We start from the raw sequence: 24,863 nt of genomic DNA, 5'->3' as shown, positions 1-24,863 counted from the left end.
GCAGAAACATTACAGTAGACCCACAGCATGCCACACTTACCTGGCGTGGTGTCCAGATGTCGGGAAGCCCGCTGCAGACCTGTCAAAATTGCAAAAAGCCTCTTAACTGCCTGTTAACAAGCAGTTGAGTGCCTTTAATCCTCTTCCCGCCGCTAGGTGTTGGGTTCATTTGCAAATCGGGGACCCGACACCTGGGAAGATTGTTTGGAGGTGGCTTGACAGCGGGTTTTCAACCCTCTGTCAATCTTTGCGATTTTGCCAGATGTCCCACCTCCAAACCTGCTCCCTGAGCGCCGGCAAAATTCTGGCCATAGTCTTTAAAACTGGAGGCATCTCTGTCTATTTCTTAGTGAGAAGAGAGAGGTTTGTGGTTTGTACTCCTGATCACTGTGTATGCTGTGTGCCTTATATCTCAGTCATTTGCTCTTCCAGAGATGGCCTTACAGATTTCCTGTTCCGAAAGCATCTTCCTTCCATTGAGTCTTCTTGTCATAGAGTCATAGAGTTATACAGCACGGATAGAGGCCCTTCGGCCCATCGTGTCCGCGCCGGCCATCAAGCCCTGTCTAATCTAATCCCATATTCCAGCATTTGGTCCGTAGCCTTGTATGCTGTGGCATTTCAAGTGCTCATCCAAATGCTTCTTAAATGTTGTGAGGGTTCCTGCCTCCACAACCCTTTCAGGCAGTGAGTTCCAGACTCCAACCACCCTCTGGGTGAAAAAGTTCTTTCTCAAATTCCCTCTAAACCTCCCGCCCTTTACCTTGAATCTATGCCCCCTAGTTATTGACCCCTCTACTAAGGGAAAAAGCTCCTCAGCATCCATCCTATCTATGCCCCTCATAATTTTGTACACCTCAATCATGTCCCCCCTCAGCCTCCTCTGCTCCAAGGAAAACAAACCCAATCTGCCCAGTCTCTCTTCATAGCTGAAGTGCTCCAGCCCTGGTAACATCCTGGTGAACCTCCTCTGCACCCTCTCCAACGCGATCACATCCTTCCTGTAGTGTGGCGACCAGAACTGCACACAGTATTCCAGCTGTGGCCTAACCAGTGTTTTATACAGCTCCATCATAACCTCCTTGCTCTTATATTCAATGCCTCGGCTAATGAAGGCAAGTATCCCATATGCCTTTTTTACCACCTTATCCACCTGTTCCGCCGCCTTCAGGGATCTGTGTACTTGCACACCCAGATCCCTCTGACCCTCCGTCTTGCCTAGGGTCTTACCATTCATTGTGTATTCCCTTGCCTTGTTAGTCCCACCAAAGTGCATCACCTCGCACTTTTCCGGGTTAAATTCCATTTGCCACTGTTCCGCCCATCTGACCAACCCATCTATATCGTCCTGCAGGCTGAGGCTACCCTTCTCGCTATTTACCACCCTACCAATTTTTGTATCATCCGCGAACTTACTGATCATGCCTTTTACATTCATATCCAAGTCATTAATGTAGACAACAAACAGCAAGGGACCCAGCACCGATCCCTGTGGTACCCCACTGGCCACAGGCTTCCAGTCACAAAAACAACCTTCGACCATCACCCTCTGCCTTCTGCCACTAAGCCAGTTTTGTATCCAATGTGCCAAGGCACCCTGGATTCCATGGGCTCTTACCTTCTTGACCAGTCTCCTGTGCGGGACTTTATCGAAGGCCTTACTGAAATCCATGTATACCACATCCACTGCGTTACCCTCATCCACACACCTCGTCACCCCCTCAAAAAATTCAATCAAATTAGTCAGACATGATCTTCCCTTGACAAAGCCATGTTGACTATCCCTGATTAATCCTTGCCTCTCCAAGTGGAGACAAATTTTGTCCCTCAGAATTTTTTCCAATAATTTTCCTACCACTGATGTTAGGCTCACTGGCCTGTAGTTCCCCGGTTTTTCCCTGCTTCCCTTCTTGAATAATGGTACTACATTAGCGGTTCTCCAGTCCTCTGGCACATCCCCTGTGGCCAGAGAGGTCCAGAATATATGTGTTAGAGCCCCCGCAATCTCTTCCTTTGCCTCACACAGCAGCCTGGGATACATTTCATCCGGGCCTGGGGATTTATCCATTTTTAGGCCCGCTAAAACCGCCAATACCTCCTCCCTCTCGATGTTAATATGTTCGAGCATATCACAGTCCCCCCGCCCTATTTCTATGTCTACATCGTCCTTCTCCATAGTGAAAACAGGTGCAAAAAATTCATTTAGAACCCCTCCTACATCTTCCGGCTCCACACACAGATTGCCACTTTTGTCCCTAATAGGCCCTATTTTTTCCCTAGTTATCCTCTTACCCTTAATATACTTATAAAACATCTTAGGATTTTCCTTTATTTTGCTCGCCAGTGTTATTTCATGGCCCCTCCTTGATCTCCTAATTTCTTTTTTAAGTATCCCCCTGCACTTTTTGTACTCCTCTAGGGCTTCCTCCGTCTTTAGCCTTTTGTATCTGCCAAAAGCCCTCCTTTTTTTCCTAATCCATTCTCGTATATCCCCTGACATCCAAGGTTCCCTGTGGTTTTTGGAACCACCCTTGACCTTTACGGGAACATGTTGCCATTGTATGATCTCAATCTCCCTTCTGAAAGCCTCCCATTGCTCCGATGCGGATTTTCCTACAAGTAGCTGATCCCAGTCAATTTGGCCAGATCCTGCCTTATCCTATTAAAATCGGCCTTCCCCCAATTTAGAACCTTTATTTCCGGCCCATCCATGTCCTTTTCCATGACCACCTTAAATCTTACCATATTATGGTCACTGTCACCAAAGTGCTCACCTACTAGCACTTTTTCCACTTGGCCAGCCACATTCCCTAGAATTAGGTCCAGTACCGCCCCCTCTCTTGTAGGACTTTCTACATGCTGGCTCAAAAAGCTCTCCTGGATGCACTTTAAGAATTCTACACCCTCTGAGCCTTTCACACTCTGACTATCCCAGTTAATATTGGGGAAGTTGAAATCCCCCATTATTATTACCCTATTATTTGCACATTTCTCTGAGATTTGCCTACATATCTGTTCCTCTATCTCCCCCTGACTGTTTGGAGGCCTATAGTACACTCCCAGCAAAGTGCTTGCCCCATTTTTGTTTTTAAGCTCCACCCATATGGCCTCATTAGAGGAACCTGCTAATATATCATCCCTCCTTACTGCAGTAATTGACTCCTTAATTAATATTGCGACACCCCCTCCTCTTATACCTCCCCCTCTGTCTCGCCTGAAGATTCTGTACCCCGGAATATTGAGCTGCCAGTCTTGCCCCTCCCTCAACCATGTCTCCGTGATAGCAACAATATCATACTCCCATGTGTTTATCAACACCTTCAGTTCATCCACCTTATTTGCAAGACTCCTTGCATTAAAATAGATGCCATCCAGCCTTGCCCTTATATGTTTGCCCTGTCTACCAAGCTGACTTGTTTTTTTCTTTATAATTGGCAGCACATCACCCCCTATTTCAGCTCCCCTCTGTATCCCATCCCCCTGCCAAGTTAGTTTAAACCCCCCCCAACAGTGCTAGCAAACCTCCCCGCAAGGATATTTGTCCCGCTCTGGTTCAGGTGCAACCCGTCCGGCTTGTACAAGTCCCACCTTTCCCAGAAGCAGGCCCAGTGATCCAGGAAAGTAAAACCCTCCCCCCTACACCAACTCTTTAGCCACGCATTCATCTGCTCTATCCTCCCATTCCTATACTCACTAGCACGTGGCACTGGGAGTAATCCAGAGATTACAACCTTTGAGGTCCTGCTCTTTAATCTGTTACCTAGCTCCCTAAATTCTTGATGCAGGACCTCATCTCCCTTCCTTCCTATGTCGTTGGTCCCAATGTGGACCACGACCTCTGCCTGCTCACCCTCCTCCTTAAGAATGCCCTGCAGCCGCTCAGTGACATCCCTGACCCTGGCCCCAGGGAGGCAACAAACCATCCTGGAGTCACGTTTGTGGCCACAGAAACGCCTATCTGTTCCCCTTACGATAGAATCCCCTACCACTATTGCTCTCCCACTCTTTTTCCTCCCTTCCTGAGCAGCAGAAGCTTCCCTGGTGCCAGGAAGCTGGCTGCTGCTGCCTTCCCCTGGTAAGTCATCCCCCTCAACAGTATCCAACTTGGTATACTTGTTTGAAAGAGGGATGTCCGCAGGGGTTCCCTGCACTACCTGCCTGCCTTTGTTGCTCCGCCTGATGGTCACCCCCTGTGCAGCCCTACCCTGAGGCGTGAACAACTCGCTAAACGTGCTATCCACGAGCCTCTCAGCATCTCCCTTCTTCTCCTTGGATATTAGTTCTGGCAATCTTTTCAATTCTATCACTCCTCTTTGTTGAAGTCCTATTCATTCTCCATACCATGATGGGCTCCTCTCCTCTCCTCCAGGCATGTGTGGCTTGGGATGTGGAGGAATAATCTGTGAAAATATTAATTGATGATTTTTATCAGTTAATCTATGAAACATTTTTAAATGCAAATTTAAGCTAATGGAATGAGATAAAAAGAGGACAATAAATAATTATTTAAAAACATATTTAGTTAGTCATTTACATCAAGCTAATCTACCAGTATTTGTTATATGTATGTAGTAAATGACATGATTTTATTTGGTACGCAGATATAATCTTACCAGAATCAAAGTGGATGATTGATCTGCAGCTCCATCCTTTTCTGTTTGTTGCGTGCCACTTTGAACCCAACTATACTTCTAAAGCCCATGGTCGTCTTCTGTTATTGCTCTGCATCTCTGGTGATGCTGGATACTTCATTAGTTTCTTTTCCATCCACAGTCCAGGAATTTCAACACTCTCATCGCTGATTGGCAACCCAACAAAGCAATCCCTTGTTTTAGTAAGCTCCTTTGCCAAATGTTTGAATTTTCTCCCCTGAAGAAAAAGTTCCTAGAATTTTATTTTTTGCACATCATTTTGAAACATCTCATACCAGCAGAAGCTGGATTAAACATGTTCATAAATGCAAAAAGCTTCAACAACTTATCGTAGTTCTGAGGGGGAAATGTCAACAAGAGAGACAGTAATAGTAGCATAGTGGTTATGTTACTGGACTAGTAAACCAGAGGCCTGGACTAATAATCTGGAGACAGGAGTTCAAATTAAATAAATCTGGAATAAAAAGCTAGTACCAGTTATGATGACCATGACCATGGTCGTAAAAACCCATCTGGAATTCTGTTGTCTTTACCCGATCTGGCTGATATGTGACTTCACATTCACAGCAATGTGGTTGACTCTTAACTGAAATGGCCTAGCAAGCCACTCAAGTTATACCAAACTACTGCGGCAAAGTATAATAAGAATAAAACTGGACGGACCGTTTGCAACCATTTTCAGCCAGAAGTGCCGAGTGGATGATCCATCTCGGCCTAATCCCGAGGTCCCCACCATTGCAGAAGCCAATCTACAGCCAATTTGATTAGTGTTATCAAGAAACGGTTGAACGCACTGAATACACCAAAGGCTATGGGCCCCAGCAACACCCTGGCTGCCGTGCAGAAGACGTGCTCCAGAACTAGCTGTGCCTCTAGCCAACTTATTCCAGTACAGCTACAATACTGGCATCTACTCAACTATGTGGAAATTTGCCCAGGTATGACCTGTCCACAAAAAGCAGGACAACTCCAATCCGGCCAATTACTGCTCCATCAACCTACTCTCAATTATCAACAAAGTGATGGACGGTGTCATCGTCAGTGCTATCAAGCGGCACTTACTCACCAATAACCTGCTCAACGATGCTCAGTTTGGGTTCTGCCAGAACCATCAGTCTCCAGACCTCATTACAGCCTTGGTCCAAACATGGACAAAAAAGCTGAATTGCAGAGGTGAGGTGAGAGTGACTGCCCTTGACATCAAGGCAGCATTTGATCGAGTGTGACATCAAGGAGCCCTAGTAAAATTGAAGTCAATGAGAATCAGAGGGAAAACTCTCCACTGGCTGGAGTCACACCTAGCACAAAGGAAGATGGTTGTTGGAGGCCAATCATCTCAGCCCTAGGACATTGTTGCAGGAGTTCCTCAGGGCAGTGTCGTAGACCCAACCATCTTCAGTTGCTTCATGAATTACCTTCCCTCCATCATAAGGTCAGAAGTGGGGATGTTCGCTGATGATTGCACTGTTCAGTTCCATTCGCAACTTGTCAGATAATGCAGCTGTCCGTGCCTGCATGCAGCAAGGCCTGGGCAATACTCAGGCTTGGGCTGATATGTGGCAAGTAACATTTGCGCCACACAAGTGCCAGGCAATGACTATCTCCAACAAGAGAGAGTCTAACCACCTCCCCTTGACATTCAATGGCATTACCATCGTCAAATCCTCCACCATCAACATCCTGGGGGTCACCACTGACCAGAAACTTAACTGGATCAGCCACATAAATACTGTGACTCCAAGAGCAGGTCAGAGGCTGGGAATTCTGCAACAAGTGTCTTACCTCCTGATTCCCCAAAGCCTTTCCACCATCTACAAGGCAGGCATGTGAAGGAATATTCTCCATTTGCCTGGATGAGTGCAGCTCCAACAACATTCAAGAAGCTCAACACGATCCAGGACGAAGCAGCCTGCTTGATTTGCACCCCATCCACCACCTTAAACATTCACTCCCTCCACCACCGGTGCACCGTGGAATATAAAAATATGTATTTTTCTAAAGCATGGCCCAAGGAAAAATGTTCTCTTTTTGTTGACAACAAAGTTAAAATAGCTCTTCTGGCATCACAGCTGTAGTGGCCAGCTCCCAACCAAAGAACAATGAATTTGAATCACATCTGTGACTAATATTTGAACAAGTCTGCCATCTCTGGGTAAGTTTTGCCTGTTTTTAGTTGTGCAACCAGCTGGAACACTGCAGTACAGTGGAATACTCCCCAACTTGGAAAGGGGTGAAGGCCTACATTTAAAATAAGAAGTGGCAGGAGTAATCCTATCCTGGCTGATCATGAACTGGCACAGATGGCTGTCAAAAAGGCTGTGATCTGGATCATTTTATCGTGTAAGCAGAAGAGTTGCGGCTATGGAAGAGAGTAGGGAGCAGAAAAACAGAAAATAATTACAAGATCAAAAGCTTTGTCTTGCAACATCACCAAAAATATACTGGTTAAATTAATTCACACAAGCTCCATATAATTTTAACTATTAGAATGTTTATGCCCATTTATGGATAGTTTATCTATAACAAAAACATCTGCAGACTGTTTAAGAGCTTTTTTGTTCTAATCGCAACATTCGTACATCTCAAGAGGCTAAGACTGTGCAAGAGAGCTTCCATTTATTTTCCTGTATCCACAGCTGTGCTCACAGACCCATCTGGCCACACAGCTACTAATCTTAACAGGATGTAATAAACAAGTGACACACAACTGCAAGCTCCATCTGCTGAGGCCAGTGGACAGCAGGACTGTTTGAAATAACCATTGCTATTCCTAGTTGCATTAGCATGGTCATATCCAACATTCTTGTCTTTCCTTCTGGGAAGGCATTCTAAGATCACTATTGCCGAGTGTAAACTGTAAAATAAAAATGTTGATTTGTTTTTTAGATGGCAGGATGACAAAAACTGTACAATATGGAAGATAATGCATTTTTGGTATGTATTACCATATAAAACTCTGTTTATTACTGCTGGGTCGCTGCTTTTATCAACTTAAAGAACATTTATATAAAACCAAAATTAAACCTGCATACCATTCCTTAGATAGTCTTAGGATTCTGCTATTTTTTCATACCCTTTTCATATAGTGAAGTAGCTATTCACCACCGGTTTCAACCTGCTGGGTCAGTAGCCCCGAAAGAGAACATTAAATCTGCAGCCAAGCACACAAGTAAATGTTGGACAACAGGGCAAATACCAAGCCCAAAGGCATTTCTCATAGCTTCCTGCTGCAATGAGATGGTCTTTAGGAATTCTTTGATCTGTGACAGTTTCTGCTACGAGTTGCCCTAACTGCAGAAGAAATTTGGGATGCTTACTGAAGTAATAATCTTTCCCTTGTGATGATGGGCTTTCCTTATTTGAAGATTTCCCTGCTGCAACATTTGTCTCCACCAAGGATTCCTCGTCTAGACAACACTTCTGGCCCTGGATTAAAGTTTTACCACAAAAGAGGTGCACTTGGTAAACAATTGTCAAATAAGCTACTGGAACTACATACAAAGGGATAGATATTCAACTTACCCCCCAGGTGTAAAAGTGGTGTTGTGAATCAGTCACCCATTAGAGAAATCACGTGACTTCACAGAGGATTTCTAGAACAGGTGGCTGATGCAACACCAATTTCATGCCTGGGTGGCAAGCTGAAAATCTACCTCTTGGTACCTAAAAACACACAGATCCAATAATGGCAAGTTACTTTAGTCATGAGCAGAAGCTGTTGACTATTCTCCTACCAAATCCTAATAAAGGTAGTCTAAAGAACGGATAAAGTGCAAATTGCCTAAAGCTCAAAAGGGACCTCTGGGAGATCCAAAGAAGCAGCTTAACATCTCAAACAGGAACATCAAATCAGTTACTGGAACTACTCCACTCCTCCGCCACCAGCATAGCGTGGCTGTTATTATCTACAGGTTGCATGCAGCAAGTAACCAAGGTTTCTTCGGCAGCACCTCCCATACCCAGGACCTCCACCACCTAGAAGGATAAGGACAGCGGGTGCAAGGGAACAAAATCACATCTAGGCTTTCCTCCAAGTCACACACCATCCTGATTTGGCCATATCGCCGTTCCTTCGTCACCGAGTCAAAATCCTGCAACTCCCTACCTAACAACATTGTGGGAGCACCTTCACCACACAGAGTGCAGAGGTTGAAGAAGGTGGCTCACCACCACATTCTCAAGGGCAACCAGGAATGGACAATCAATGCCGGCCTTGCGAGCAATGCCCACACCTGAGAATGAATTAAGAAAATGAACTGCATTAACCATAAAACACAAGAGAACTCCTCTTTCTACAGAATTATTGTTCATGATGCTCTCTCGCCTGATTAAATTTTCGAGACAAAAGCCAGGAATTTCCTCAGAGCTGCTCCTGCTCTGCTGTCGTAAGTTCATGGAAATGCAGTGGACACCCTGCTTACATGCATAAATGGAGTTTTTGCAGCATGTCCTGCAAATTTCTCTGGACGTGGATGATGCTAGCAAGGCTGCATTTATATTGTCCAACTCTAGTTGTCCTGAGAAGGTGGTTGTGGGCAACTAGGGATGAACTAAGGTTGAACTTCTGCCATCTCTGTGATGATGGTGCTCCCACAATGGTGTAGGGTAGGTAAGTGCAGGAAATTTACCTAGCAACAATACATGTCCAAGTCAGGATGGTGTGTGACTTGGAGGGGAACTTGGAGCTAACCCAAGTTCCCATATATTGTTGCTCTTGTCCTTGGTGGTCGAGGTCATGGGGAAGGAAAGGTGCTGTCGAAGTAAGCTTGGTTACTTGCTGCCAAACCCCATTTAGATTATACGTAGTGCAGCACAGTGCATCGGTTATGAAGGATATGGATTGTGGAGTCTAATAACGCGTGCACCCATTAAGTCAAGCTTCTTGAGTGTTGCTATACCTGCAATTAACCAGGTAGTGAGTATTCCATCACAGTCATGGCTTGGACCTTGTAGATGATGGAGAGACTTTGAGGGTTTGGAAGGTGACCCATTCCTCATAGATTACTCAGCCTTCTGCTGCGCTTGTGTAGTCACAATTCTGATATCTTTGGAATTCTCTACCCCAGAGAGCTGTGGAGGCGGTGTCATTGAATATATTCAAGGCGGAGATAGACATATATTTGAGTTACAGGGGAGTCAAGGGTTATGGGAAGCGGGCGGGAAAGTGGCGTTGAGGTCAAGATCAGATCAGCCATGATCTTATTGAATGGCGGGGCAGGCTCGAGGGGCCAAATGGCCTGCTCCTGCTCCTATTTCTTATATGCTTCTGATTAATGGTGACCCCCAAGGTCTTGATAGTGGGGACTCAGTGATGGTAGCGCCATTGAAGGTCGGAGGAGATGGTTGGGCTTTTTCTTGTTGGAGATAATCATTGCCTGCTATTTATGTAGCACAAATGTCTCCTGTTACTTGTTAGTGAATGTTGTCTAAGTTCTGCTGGCATGACCTCCTTCATTATCAGGAGTTGTGAAGGGAGCTGAATATTGTAGAAATAGTCGACTCCTGACCGTGTGACAAAAGGAAGGTCATTAAAACTGCTGAAGATGGTTGGGCTGAGGTTGCTTCCCGAGGAACTACTGCAGTGATATCCTGGGGCTGCGATGATCAGCCACTGACAACCACAACCAACTTCCTCTGACAACCACAACCAACTTCCTTTGTGTCGGTTATGATTCCAAACATTGGAGGGTTTTCCCTTTGATCGCATATTAATCAAAAAGATCATGCTAGAACTTTATAAATCACTGATTAGGCCTCAGCTGGAGTGTTGTGGACAATTCTGGGCAGCACACTTCAGGAAAGTTGTAAAGACATTAGAAAGGGTACAGAGGAGGTTTACCAGGTTGTTACCAGGGATGAGGGAGTTCAGTTATGAGGAGAGGTTGGAAAAGTTATGACTGTTCTGCTGAACAGAGAAGGTTAAGAAATGACCTAATAGAGGTTTTCAAGATGATGAAAGCTTTTGAGGGAAAAAGTATTCCCTTTGGCGAGTGGGTCAATAACTGGAGGTCATAGATTCAAAATTATTGGAAAAAGATCTAGAGAGATGAGATGAGGAGAAACATTTTCACTCGGAAAGTTGTTGGGATCGGGAACATTCTACCTGAAATGGTATTGGAAGCTGATTCCATAAATAATTTTAAAAGGGAGTTGGACAGGTACTGGAGGATGAGGAGTTTACAGGGTTACGGACAAAAAGCGGGATGTGAGACTAAGCACTACTGCTCTTTCAAAGAGCCAGCAGAGGCATGACAGGCCAAATGGCCTCCTTCTGTGCTGTCCATTCCTATGATTCTATGAACCTCAGTTTTACCAGGGCTCCAGATTTACATTTTCTACACTGTCTTTGATGTGCATCTATGGGGTCCCTCTTAGTTGCCTCCTTTCAATGAGAAAAGCCCAAATTCTTCAGTCTTTCTTGAGTCCTAGAATATGGGGATCGGTCTTGTGCTTATTCTCTGCATTGCCTTCAGGTCTTAACTGTTTCTTTTGCATCTCAGCAGCACAATGTACTCAAGTGTGGTATGACCAGAAGGCATTGTATAATTTAATCAGGACTTTCTCCATTTGGACTCCCACTGCTTTGGCTATTCATTCAGTATTGTATTTGCTTTCCTAATTTCTACTTAGCAGTGATTGGACATGTTGGCCTAGAAATTGAGTGCCCTTAGCGCCGATTTTGCGGCGCTAGAGGGCCTAGCGCTGCATTTGGCGCCGGCGCCGAAATTGCCTGGGGCCCTTACGCCGCGGTAGACCGGTAGCGCTGCGCCGGCACCGATGACGTCATCGGTGTGCGCAGCGTCCCGGTTGCCATGCCGACGGGCCCCAGCGCCGAAATTCAGTTGCGGCCGCCTCGCCCGTGACAGCCGCAACTAAGACTCTGGCAACAGAGTCTTACGAGTCTTTGCGCCGGCGCATTAAAGGCCCCGCGGCGGCCGGCCGCTTTCCCGCCGGCCGCCTGGCCGCAGCTCCCTCCCCGGACTTCCCCCTGCCCCCCCCCGGAACAGAAGCAAGCCCGGCACTTGTCCGAGGTGCCGGGCTCATTTTTTAAAAGATTTTCGCGGGCCGCGATCGGGTGCAGGCAGCTCCTCCTTAAGGGAAGGAGGAGGCCTGCACTTCCCGAGCCTGCCGCACCGCATCGGGTGCCGCAGCGCCGGAATTGCGGCGCGAAACGGCAGTTAGCGCCGATGTACCGCCGCAAAGACCCTTCAGTAGCGCCGGCAGCCGTTTGGGCGCGGCACTGCTGAATTTTTGGCGCGCGCAGGGGGACTTAGCGCCGGCACTAACTTCCGGCGCTAAAGCCCTGGCTAAGCCAAAACTCAATTTCTAGGCCGTTAAGTGGTGAGTCTATTAAAATCCTTAGATGACTTTCAACCCATAGGTATTTCAACATCATTCATGAAATGCTTTGTTTCCCATTTTTCTTTCCATGTGCAACATTTTACAGTTGTCTACATTAAATTTCAACTGTTACTGTCCTACATATTTAACATATTTCATCTGACTCATTTTGTACCATCCTTTTCCTCTTTGACACAACAGAAGCTATGGTATGTAGACTTCAGCAATGGTATAGATGGCAATCTGTGACCAGCTGTTGGGAGCACATTTTGACTGCAGTGAGCTATTCATGTCCTGTTTCCCCCCCCTAAGAAAAAATAACCACCACATGATAGTGAGATAATCTAAGAAAACTGACAAAATTCACATTTGTTTGAAAGAGCATTTTAAAATATGATTGCTGGTTAATACACTAGGTAAAACAAAATTAAATTCAAATTCAATTACTTTATGTTTAAAATGTTTTTAACATAAAGCAGAGAGCACTAGAATAAACTAAGTGACGCTGGACCTCAAGACTGTAAGCCTGAAGGGGTTACATAGTTCAGTGTCAAAAATCATTTATTTCTCCCTATACCACCATTAAATTAATTTATTTGACTTTATTTGCACCATATGTTGTGTAGCTATGTAATAGTGAGCCAACAGCTGGACTTTAACTTGCCTTAATAGCAAAGAAAACAGTCGGGTAGAGGTGGAGACAAGGGGCCCCCAAACTTCTTTTTTTTTTTGTCGTAGTCTTGCATTTGAGGTGAGATGTACAGAAATGTGGAGATACGACCAGAAAATCCAGGGCCTGAGAGACATGCCAAAAGGCACAGCTGCAAAATTGTGAGGGAAATGTCAGAACAACGATGAGTACATATATGGTGACAGCATGACTGGTAAAATGAGAGGGGCAAGCCAGACAGGAGAGTGATAAGATGGAGTAAGACAGTAGAGCTGCAAGAAAGTTAGTGTACATGTTTAGAGAAAGAGTAAAATGTGCTTGGAGGAGGTGTGTACCACGGCAATGAAAATAATTCAGAGAAAAAAAGTACTGCAACTAAATTACTGCTCATCAGACAACACATGTGGCAAAAAAAATTCATACTATTATATATCAATATAAGAACATAAGAAGGAGGAGTCGGCCATACAGCCCCTCGAGCCTGCTCCGCCATTCAATAAGATCATGTCTGATCTTCTACATCAACTTCACTTTCCCGCCCTATCCCCAAATCCCTTGATGCCCAAAAATCTATCGATCTCAGTCTTGAATATTCTCATCGACTGAGCATCCACAGCCCTCTGGGGTAGAGAATTCCAAAGATTCACAACCCTCTGAGTAAAGAAATCTTTCCTTGTCTCAGTCCTAAATGGTCGACGCCTTATTCTGAGACTATGACCCCTAGTTCTAGGCTCTCCATCCAGGAGAAACAGCCGCTCAGCATCTACCCTGTCAAGCCCTCTAAGAATTTTATTTGTTTTAATGAGACCACCTCTCATTCTTCTAAACTTCAGAGAATATAGGCCCATTCTACTTGATCTCTCCTCATAAGACAGCTTTCTCATCCCAAGAATCAACCTAGTGAACCTTTGTTGCACCCCCTCTAACGCAAGTATATCCTTCCTTAGGTAAAGAGAGCAAAACTGTACACAGTACTCCAGGTGTGGTCTCACCAAAGCCCCATATAATTGCAGCAAGACTTCCTCACTCTTAAACTTGTATTGAACCTTGGTTAGACTACACTTGGAATACTGTGTGCAGTTCTGGTCACCATATTCTAAAAACTTTCAGTGATTTATATACAAGAACATGCAAATCCCTCTGAATATCAACATTTACTAGTCTCTCACCGTTTAAAAATTATTCTGATTTCCTATTCTTCCTACCAAAGTAGATAATTTCACATTTCCCCACATTATACTCCATCTGCCACCTTATTGCCCAATCATTTAACAGGTCTATATCCCTTTGCAGCCTCTTTGCGTCCTCCTCACAGCCTACTTTCCCACCTAGCTTTGTATCGTCAGCAAAGTTGGATATATTATACTCGGTCCCTTCATCGAAGTCATTGATATAGACTGTAAATAGCTGAGGCCCAAGCACTGATCCTTGCAGCACTCCACTTGTTAAAACCAGCCAACCCAAAAATGACCCGTTTATTCCTGCTCTCTGTTTTGTTGTCCGTTAATCAATCCTCAATCCATGCTAATGTATTATCCCCAATCCCACGAGCCCGAATCTTGTGTAACAACCTCTTGTGTGGCACCTTATCGAATACCCTCCGAAAATTCAAATATAAAGGCATTACGCTTTTATCAGAATTATTATGGTATGTATTTATCTAGCCACAATGATACTGAATTAAAACTGGCATCATAAGGGAGAAAAGCTATGCATTTAAAATAGTGGTATCTCCTTTGGGATTAATTACACAGGAAAGTAGGAACAGTGGATTAAGAATTCAAACTAAGGACAATAAGTGCTGTGCAATACAATGTAAGATACTACTTGAATAACTTTATAATCAGATGTAGAAGGTGCACATTGCATTACCAGAAGTTTTTTGAATATAACATTCTGAATTTGGATCCCACAGAATAGTCAGGCAGCCTTCTGCTTATAGTTTGGTTTTTACATCACAGACCATGGAAAACTTATGATAATTTCCAGTTTTAAGTGCATTACTACATAAATATTTAGTTCCCAACATTCCACATAGATTCTGAAATGTCACAAACAATATCTCAGAGAAATAATCAATATTCAGTTCATTTATCTTTAGGGAAAAGATACTTGATATCCACTGAAATTTAATGAAGGTTATCAAACAACTACACACACCCTTATTCCTGGTGCTGTTTTCTTGGCTTCTGCTTTCAATCTAGTTGCTTTTAAAACTGATTTGGTTTTCTTATAATCTTGTTTTCCTGAGGGTAATAAAACAATTGTTAGTGAAATGCGTTATTTCCATATGAAAAGGACTTTTAGAGAATCTTTTAAACACTATTGATAATGCAGAATATATTGTCAAATTCAAACTAGATCACTGCTGGCATTCTGTATTAAACTTAATGATAACACTATAACATTTGAATACTAGGTGCCAAAAATGGTCAATTTGTTTTATTTCAAATTTAGTTATGGAATTAGAAGACCCCCACAGCTCTAAAATACTACTACCACTTCTCAAATTAGCTATCAGGAAATAAGCTTTGAAAATATGCTCTATTGTTGCCCTAAAACCAATGCAGAAAGGCCTTGTGAAAATTATGTTTTCTGCTCCCACATCCAATATGAAGTAGAGCAACTATCCAAACTTTTCATCCTTGAGCCAAATTCCTCTGGCCATGATCGTAATGGTGACCACACGTTTTTTGCAGGGAACAACACATTACTTACTTGAGTTAAGAGGGTGCAACACCCACCTGTCCATGATTGCCGGTAACTGTAGCACCCACAGTTAAGGAAGAGGGTAAAGGAAGAGGGTTTTCTTTTTGCCCAGGTCTAACTCTGTCCATGTTCCCGCTGGCCCCTTAATAAGGGTATTGGGGGAGGGGGGGGCACCTGTAAAATGTTAAAAAAAAAAATCTTGTCTTCAGGCTACTTGCCTGTCCTAGATCCCACAGTTGGGGCTCATGTATACTCTTGTGGAGGCTTATGCAACCCACCTCACTCAGCATACCAGCTTTCACGGATATGTCAGGCTCCAGTGTAGACTAAGGAACAGCTGGCATATGGAATCCCCCTTGCTTGATTTGACTTGTAAGAGGCAGATAGATCTCAAACTGCCAACACTAAAGGATCTTGGTGTTCAGAGTTAGGATTTATCTACTACATTGTCAGCAGACCTTTCCATGTCTCCAACCCACAATTTTTAAAAAAAGTTATAAGTATAAATGCAAATATAAACTGAATTGCAGGTCTTGTGTGCCACATATGGGCTATAGTTTGGGCACCTCAGAATTAGAAGCAATACCAAATACTGTAAAGATTCCAGAGTCAAAATAGACATTGTGAAAATGGGCTGAGGCCAGTGTGCAGTTCCACTTGAAGTGGCACACAAATGGGCCTTAGTTTCCAGTGGTAACCCATAGAGCGATGCACCCACTCGGTATTGCATTTCCTTTTTGATGGAATGCCCTACCAGAGACAGAGGTAAAAGCAAAATCCATAATAGATTTTAAAAGTGAATAAATACTTGAACTAGAAAAAAATATAAAAGGGTATGGGGAAGGGCAAGGGAATGGAACTAAGTGGCTAGTTCTTTCAAAGAGGCAGCACAGGCACGATAAGCTGAATGGCCTTCTGTTCTGTAAAATGCCATAATTCTAGGGGTTCAAGTACATAATTCCTTGAACGTGCAAATGCAGGTAGATAAAGGCATAAAAAAGGGAATTAGCATTTTGGGTTTTATAAATAGGGGCAAAGAGCAAGAGTTTATGATCAACTATGGCATACCATTGATTTGAGTACTGTGTGCAGTTTTGGGTATCCCATCACAGAAATAACATTAAAGCCATAGAGAACATATAGCGTAGGTTCGCCAGAATGATAATGGGGTTGAGCAATTATAACAATAGATTTGGGATATTGCGGCTATTTACCCTGGAGCAGTGAAGGCTAGGAGGAGATTTAATAGATGCTTTTAAAATTATGGAAATGTTCTGATTAGGTGAATAGGAACAAAGTATTTCCTCTGGGTGAGGTGTCACTGATAAGGGGGTCATCAATTTAAAATTGTCACAGAGTACGGAGAGAGGTTAGGAGAAACTTTACAAAGCAGGTTGTTAGAGCATGGAATGCTTTGCCAGAGAGTAGTTGAGGCAGAGACCATTGCATCTTTTAAGGAAAAAGTGGATAAATATTTGAAGTAGAGGAAGATACAGGGCTATGGGGAAAAAGCAAAGCAGAGGCACCGGCTTCGGACACGACAACATCACACCCAGCCCAGCCAACCCTGCAAAATCCTCCTCACTAATATCTGGGGACTTGTGCCAAAATTGGGAGAGCTGTCCCAGAGACTGGTCAAGTAACAGTCTGGCACAGTCAGATCTTCACACAGAATCATACCTTTCAGCCAATGTCCCAAACTCCTCCATCACCATCCCTGGGTATGTCCTGCGCCACCAGCAGGACAGACCCATCAGAGGTGGCAGCACTGTTGCATACAGTCAGGAGGGAGTGGAGCTGGGTGTCCTCAACACTGACTCCAGACCCCATGAAGTCTCATGGTTTCAGGTCAAGCATGGGCAAGGAAACCTCCTGCTGATTACCACCTACCGCCCTCCCTCAGCTGATGAATCAGTACTCCTCCATGTTGTACACCACTTGAAAGAAGCACTGAGAGTAGCAAGGGCACAGAATGTACTCTGGGTGGGGGACTTCAATGTCCATCACCAAGAGTGGCTCGGTAGCACCACTACTGACCAAGCTGGCCGATTCCTGAAGGACACAGCTGCCAGTCTGGGCCAGCGGCAGGTGGTGAGAGAACCAACACGAAGGAAAAACCTACACAGAAGATAGAAACATAGAAGATAGGAGCAGGAGGAGGCCATTCGGCCCCTCAAGCCTGCTCCGCCATTTAATGAGATCATGGCTGATCATCCAAATTCAGTACCCAGTCCCTGCTTTTTCCCCATATCCCTTGATCCCTTTAGCCTTAAGAAATATATCTAACTCCTTCTTGAATATATTTAATAAGTTGGCCTCAACTGCCTTCTGTGGTAGAGAATTCCACAGGTTCACCACTCTCTGGGTGAAGAAATTCCTCCTCATCTCAGTCCTAAATGTCTTACCCCTTATCCGTAGACTGTGACCCCTGGTTCTGGACTCCCCGACCATCGGGAACATCCTTCCTGCATCAAGTCTGTCTAGTCCTGTTAGAATTTTATAAGTTTCAATGAGATCCCCTCTCATTCTTCTAAACTCCAGCGAGTACAAGCCCAATCGACCCAATCTCTCCTCATATATCATTCCTGCCATCCCAGGTATCAGCCTGGTGAATCTTCGCTGCGCTCCTTCCATGGCAAGAACATCCTTCCTCAGAAAAGGCGACCAAAACCGCACACAATACTCAAGATGTGGTCTCAGCAAGGCCCTGTACAACTGCAGCAAGACATCCTTGTTCCTGTACTCAAACCTCTCGCAATGAAGGCCAACATACCATTTGCCTTCTTAACTGCCTGCTGCACCTGCTTACCTGCAGCGACTGGTGCACAAGGACGCCCAGGTCTCGTTGCACTTCCCCTTCTCCCAATCAATTGCCATGCAGGTAATAATCTGTTTTCCTGTTTTTGACACCAAAGTGGATAACCTCGCATTTAGCCACGTTTTATTGCATCTGCCAAGCTTCTGCCCAATCACCCAACCTGTCCAAATCATACTGGAGTTTCTCGGCATCCTCCTCACAGCACACACGTCCACCCAGCTTTGTGTCGTCTGCAAACTTGGAGATATTACATCTAGTTCCCTTGTCTAGAACATTAAAATATATTGTGAATAGCTGGGGTCCGAGGACCGATCCCTGCGGTACCCCACTAGTCACTGCCTGCCACTCGGAAAAAGACCCGTTTATTCCAACTCTTTGCTTTCTGTCTGCCAACCAGTTCTCTATCCAAGTCAATACCTTGCCCCCAATCCTATGTGCCTTAACTTTACACACTAATCTCTTATGCGGGACATTATCGAACGCCTTTTCAAAGTCCAAAATACACCACATGCACTGGTTCGCCCTTATCTATTTTACCAGTTACATCCTCAAAAAATTCCAGTAGATTAGTCTAGCACGATTTACCATTTGTAAATCCATGTTGACTTTGTCCGATCCGGTCACTGTTTTCCAAGTACTCTGCTATTACATCGTTTGTAATGGACTCTAGCATTTTCCCCACTACCGCTGTCAGGCTTACCTGTTTTCTCTCTACCACCTTTTTTGAATAGTGGGTAACATTAGCTACCCTCCAATTCATGGGAACTGTTCCAGAGTCTATCGAATTTTGGAAGATGACCAGCAATGCATCTACTATTTCTGGGGCCACTTCCTTAAGTACCCTAAGATGTAGGTTATCAGGCCCTGGGGATTTATCGGCCTTCAATCCCGTCAATTTCCCTAACACCATTTCCCTACAAATACTGATTTCTTTCAGTTCCTCCCTTTCATTAGACCCTATGTTCCCCGACATCTCTGAGAGGTTATTTGTGTCCTCCTTTGTGAAGGCAGAACCAAAGTATGTATTTAATTGGTCTGCCATTTCTTTGTTCCCCATTATAAATTCCCCTGATTCTGACTGCAAGGGACCTACACTTGACTTCACCAATCTTGTTCTCTTCACATATCTATAAAAGCTTTTACAGTCAGTTTTTATCTTCCTTGCAAGCTTACTCTCATACTCTTATTTTCCCTCTCTTAACTAATCCCTTTGTCCTCCTTTGTTGAATCCCAAACTGCTCCCTATCCTCAGGTTTACTGCTTTTTCTGGACAATTTATATGTCCTATCCTTGGATCTTATGCTATCCCTAATTTCCCTTGTTAGCCACGGTTGAGTCACCTTTTTTGTTTTATTTTTATGCCAAACTGGGATGAACAAATTCTGTAGTTCATCCATGCGATCTTTGAATGTTTGCCATTGCCTATCCACCGTCAACCCTTTGACTGACATTCCCCAATCAATCCTACCCAACTCGTGCCTCATACCATCGTAATTTCCTTTAGTTAAATTCAGGACCCTAGTCTCTGAGTCAACTACTTCGCTCTCCATCTTAATGAAGAATTCTATCATATTATGATTGCTCCGACCCAAGGGGCCTCACACAACAAGTTTGCTAATTAATCCTTTCTCATTACATAATACCCAGTCTAAGATGGCCAGATCTCTAGTTGGTTCCTCGACATATTGGTCCAGGAAGCCATCCCGTATACACTCCAGGAATTCCTCCTCCACAGTATTGTTACTAATTTGGTTAGCCCAATCTGTATGTAGATTAAAGTCACACATGATAACTGCTGTGCCCTTATTGCACGCTTCTCTAATTTCCCTTTTAATGCCATCCCCAACCTCCGCATTACTGTTTGGAGGTCTATATACCACTCCCACTAACGTTTTCTGCCCCTTGGTATTTCTCAGTGCTACCCATACAGATTCCACATCATCAGAGCTAATATCCTTCCTTACAATTGTATTAATCCCCTCTTTAGCCAGCAATGCTACCCCACCTCCTTTTCCTTTTTGCCTATCTTTCCTGAATATTGAATACCCCTGGATGTTGAGTTCCCAGCCTTGGCCACCCTGGAGCCATGTTTCCGTAATCCCAATCATATCATATTTGTTTACCTCTATTTGCGCAGCTAATTCATCCACCTTATTACGAATACTCCTCGCATTAAGACACATAGCCTTCAGGCTTGTTTTTTTAACGCTCTTAGATCTTTTAGAATTATTATTTACTGTGGCCATGTTTGATTTAAACCCTTGATTTCTCTGACTGCCACGTTTGGTTTTTCTCCTTCCTGGCTTTTGCTTCTATCCTTGTTTCCCTTTCCTCTGTCTCCCTGCTCAGGTTCCCAACCCCCTGCCATTTTAGTTTAAACCCTCCCCCAGAGCACTAGCAAACACTCCCCCTAGGACATCGGTTCCGGCCCTGCCCAGGTGCAAACCGTCCGTTTTGTACTGGTCCCACCTCCCCCAGAACCGGTTCCAATGTCCCAGGAATTTGAATCCCTCCCCATTGCACCATTCCTCTAGCCACATATTCATCTAAAATATCCTTCTATTTCTACTCTGACTAGCACGTGGCACTGGTAGCAATCCTGAGATTACTACCTTTGAGGTCCTATTTTTTAATTTACCTCCTAACTCCCTATATTCAGCTTTCAGGACCTATATCGTTGGTACCTATATGCACCACGACAACTGGATGTTCACCCTCCCCTTCCAAAATGTTCTGCAGCCACTCTGAGACATCCTTGACCCTTGCACCAGGTAGGCAACATACCATCCTGAAGTCTCGTTTGCGGCCACAGAAACACCTATCTATTCCCCTTACAATAGCTGACACTACCACTGTGCTAAATGGGATAGATTCAGAACAGATCTAGCAACTCAAAACTGGGCATCCATGAGGCGCCGAGGGCCATCATCAGCAGCAGAATTGTATACCACCACAACCTGTAACCTCAAGGCCTGGCATATCCCTCATTCGATCATTACCATCAAGCCAGGGGACCAACCCTAGTTGAATGAGGAGTGCAGAACAGCATGCGAGGAGCCGCACACCAAGCGTACCTAAAAATGAGATGCCAACCTGGGGAAGCTGCAACACAGGACTACATGCATGCTAAATAGCAGAAGCAGCATGCTATAGACAGAGCTAAGCGATCCCACATAAATGGATCAGATCAAAGCTCTGCAGTCCTGCCACATCCAGTCGTGAATGGCGGTAGAAAATTAAACAACTAACGGGAGGAGAAGGCGCCATGAATATCCGCATCCCCTGCATGCGAGTGCAAAAGACGGCTAAATCGTTTGCAATCATCTTCAGCCAGAAGTGCCAAGTGGATGATCCATCTCGGCCTCCTCCTGAGGTCACCACCATCACAGAAGCTAGTCTTCAGCCAATTCGATTCACTCCACGTGATATCAAGAAACGGCTGAGCGCACTGGATATAGCAAAGGCTATGGGCCCCGACAACATCCCGGCTATCGTGCTGAAGACTTGTGCTCCAGAACTAGCCACGCCTCTAGCCAAGCTGTTCCAGTAAAGCTACAACACTGGCATCTATCCTACTCTGTGGAAAATTGCCCAGGTATGCCCTAGCCACAAAAAGCAGGACAAATCCAATCCGGCCAATTACCGCCCCATCAGTCTACTCTCAATCATCAGCAAAATGATGGAAGGCGTCGTTGACAGTGCTATCAAGCAACACTTACTCACCAACAACCTGCTGATTGATGCTCAGTTGGGGTTCCGCTAGGACCACTTGGCTCCAGAGATGATTACAGACTTGGTCCAAACATGGACAAAAGAGCTGAACTGCAGAGGTGAGGGGAAGTGACTGCCCTTGACATCAAGGCAGCATTTGACCGAGTGTGGTATCAAGGAGCCCTAGTAAAATTGAAGTCAACGGGAATCAGGGGGAAAACTCTCCATTGACAGGAGTCATACCTAGCACAAAGGAAGATAACTGTTGGAGACCAATTATCTCAGCCCAAGGACATCGCTGCAGGGGTTCCTCAGGGCAGTGTCCTAGGCCCAACCATCTTCGGCTGCTTCATCAATGACCTTCCCTCCATCATTAAGTCAGAAGTGGGGATGTTCGCTGATGATTGCAGTGTTCAGTTCCATTCGCCAACTCCTCAGATAATGAAGCATCCAAGCCCTCATGAAGCAAGACCTGGAGAACATTCAGGCTTGGGCTGATAAGTGGCAAGCAACATTTGCGCCAGACAAGTACCAGGCAATGACTATCTCCAACAAGTGAGAGTCTAACTACATCCTCTTGACATTCAACGGCATTACCATTGCCGAATCCCCCACCATCAACATCCTGGGGGTCACCATTGACAGGAAACGTAACTGGACCAGCCACATAAATGCTGTGGCTACAAGAGCAGGTCAGAGGCTGGGTATTCTGTGGCGAGTGTCTCACCTCCTGACTCCCCAAAGCCTTTCCACCATCTACAAGGCACAAGTCAGGAGTGTGATGGAATACTCTCCACTTGCCTGGATGAGTGTAGCTCCAATAACACTCAAGAAGCTCGACATCATCCAGGACAAAGCAGTCCGCTTGATTGGCACTCCATCCACAAACTTAAACATTCACTCCCTCCACCACCTGTGCACCATGGCTGCAGTGTGTACCATCTACAAGATGCATTGCAGCAACTCGCGAAGGCTTCTTCATCAGCACCTCCCAAACCCGCGACCTCTACCACCTAGAAGAACAAGGGTTGCAGGCGCATGGGAACACCATCACCTGCACGTTCCCCTCCAAGTTACACACTATGTTGACTTGGAAATATATCGCTGTTCCTTCGTCGTTGCTGGGTTAAAATCATAGAACTCCCTTCTAACAGCATTGTGCGAGTACCTTCACCACAAGAACTGCAGCAGTGCAAGGCGGCAGCGGTTCATCTCCACCTTTTCAAGGGCAATTAGTGATGGGGAATAAATGCTGGCCTTGCCAGCGACGCCCATATCCCAGGAATGAATTTTTTAAAAATAGTTTGGATTGCTCCAGCAAAGAGCTAAAAACACACAATGGTCCTCCTTCTGTGCTGTAAACTTCTATGCCTCTAAAATTCTAAAAGGATAAGGGTAAAAGCCCTTCAAATAAGAGAATCTTACTGATATATCCCGAGAAACTCTGCAAACTGCTCATGCACAGAAATTGTTAACTTCCTTCAACTGTCCTGTTGGGAAAAATAGTCTAAAGATTAGGCTTTTGAAACAGGCCATGGCCTTGAATTAGAAACTTTAATGAAGGTATTAAAAGACACAATTTAGTCTTTTTATCAAATATCTGATTTTTCATGTTTTTATTATACTTAAAAACTTATTTTGGACATTAAGAAAAAATGGTGAGCAAAAAGATCGCTCAAAAATTAACAAATTCAATTGGTTTGCATGGCTAATGTTGTGTTCTAACAAATTCAAATATATGAGCGAATCCCAATGAATAATGCATGTCATCCAATCAGCTGCAAGAAATTTGCTTGGTGGAATAAATTTGTGTATTACTCTCAACTCCAAGAAATTGATTAACTTTACAAATTATTTAGCATAAATTTACAAATTATTAAATTGTGGGTGGGGAAAAACAATAAGCCAGAGATAAGTAGAAAAAATAACGCTAAAAATAGTAATGTTATAAATGAAAAGGCGCAACAGAAAGTAAGTGTTATACTTAGAGGAAGTGTGCACCATAAAAAATTAATATTTTGCTAGGAGATCTTCCATGGGAATATTCACAGTGAATCTGAGGTTTTAGAAGAACAGGGTTGTTAGGCCAAGTTATATTACCAAGGACATTTATCAGCATTGAGGGTGACCTGTAATCAGGGAGCCCTAGGAAGAGAACATGGGATTTCACATTACTGGGATGGGTTCTCAAAGTCTTGCCATATTTTAAAGGGTATCCCAGGATCTAGGAGCAGCGTGTGGGCTGTCCCAGAGCTCCAGGAACGCCAGTGAGATATATTCTAGGTGCAGTGTGGCAGTTCCTGGGATTACTAAATGAGAGATCATGGAATCCAGGGGTATTGGGAGAGAATCTGAGCATCTGAAAGCGTGGGGTGATTCTGGGATCAGGGACCATTAGGAATGCACTCAAGCAGTTTGTGAGCATCGAAAGGGACTCCCAGGATCAAAGAGCAGAGGTTCTGGTGGTTTTGGGGCTGGGGGACAGGAATGAACAGCCTTGTGGGAGAAGAGGGCCTAAGAGAATGAGTAGGGTACTGAGGTATGGAGGACTAAGGAGTCCTAGAGTGTGTATCAGAACTCAGCTTGGAGGGGGTCTGAAGTAATGTGTGTGCATAAGTTCTGGTAAAGGGCAGTGTTAGATTGTGATAGCTGCGGGTGGGGTGGCAGGGGTAAGGGTGCTTTTGCGGGAGATTTTAAGAGTCTGGCAGCTATTTCAGAGAGGCTATCTGATCCGGGAGCACAGATCGTGGAACAGAGAGGACTTGGGGGTGGGGGGGCCATGGTATGTGGTAGTAGTAGGGGCAATTCTGGGGTACAAGAGCAGTGGCAAGGGATATTCTGTAGTTTGAGAGCACTGAAGGTGGGGAAGACACGGAAGTACTGAGGGAATTAGGGTGTGGCAGCAATGGGAGTGAGGAGGAAGGGGCAAAGGACAAAGTGGTCTGATTTGCCTCTGACCCCC

At 44.7% G+C, this 24,863-nt stretch overlaps 1 protein-coding gene across 4 annotated transcripts in view; it reads right to left on the bottom strand.

Annotated features, from left to right (window-relative positions):
* triqk (triple QxxK/R motif containing) overlaps window positions 1-24,863 on the bottom strand; it is a 130,084-nt gene that overhangs the window by 8,120 nt on the left and 97,101 nt on the right. The window contains exons 3-5 of one of the 4 annotated variants that reach the window (XR_015078987.1): window positions 14,824-14,909; window positions 4,614-4,869; window positions 3,520-4,400 (exon numbers count right to left, since the gene is read on the bottom strand). Coding sequence is in view for 3 of the 4 variants with exons in the window: in XM_085992673.1 (XP_085848799.1) it covers window positions 4,684-4,869; window positions 14,824-14,909 (272 nt within the window). In the remaining variant the exon portion in view is untranslated. Of the gene's footprint in view, window positions 1-3,519; window positions 4,401-4,522; window positions 4,870-11,993; window positions 12,815-14,823; window positions 14,910-24,863 lie in introns of those variants that run through there. The other 3 variants (XM_085992673.1, XM_085992674.1, XM_085992675.1) reach the window with 3 other exon arrangements.

Source organism: Somniosus microcephalus, chromosome 7, assembly GCF_052327205.1.
Source record: "Somniosus microcephalus isolate GS21.2 chromosome 7, FLI_Smic_1.0, whole genome shotgun sequence".
NCBI lineage: Eukaryota > Metazoa > Chordata > Chondrichthyes > Squaliformes > Somniosidae > Somniosus > Somniosus microcephalus.
The sequence above is the reverse complement of the archived record's forward strand: the minus strand, read 5'-3'. Positions and strand labels throughout refer to the sequence as shown.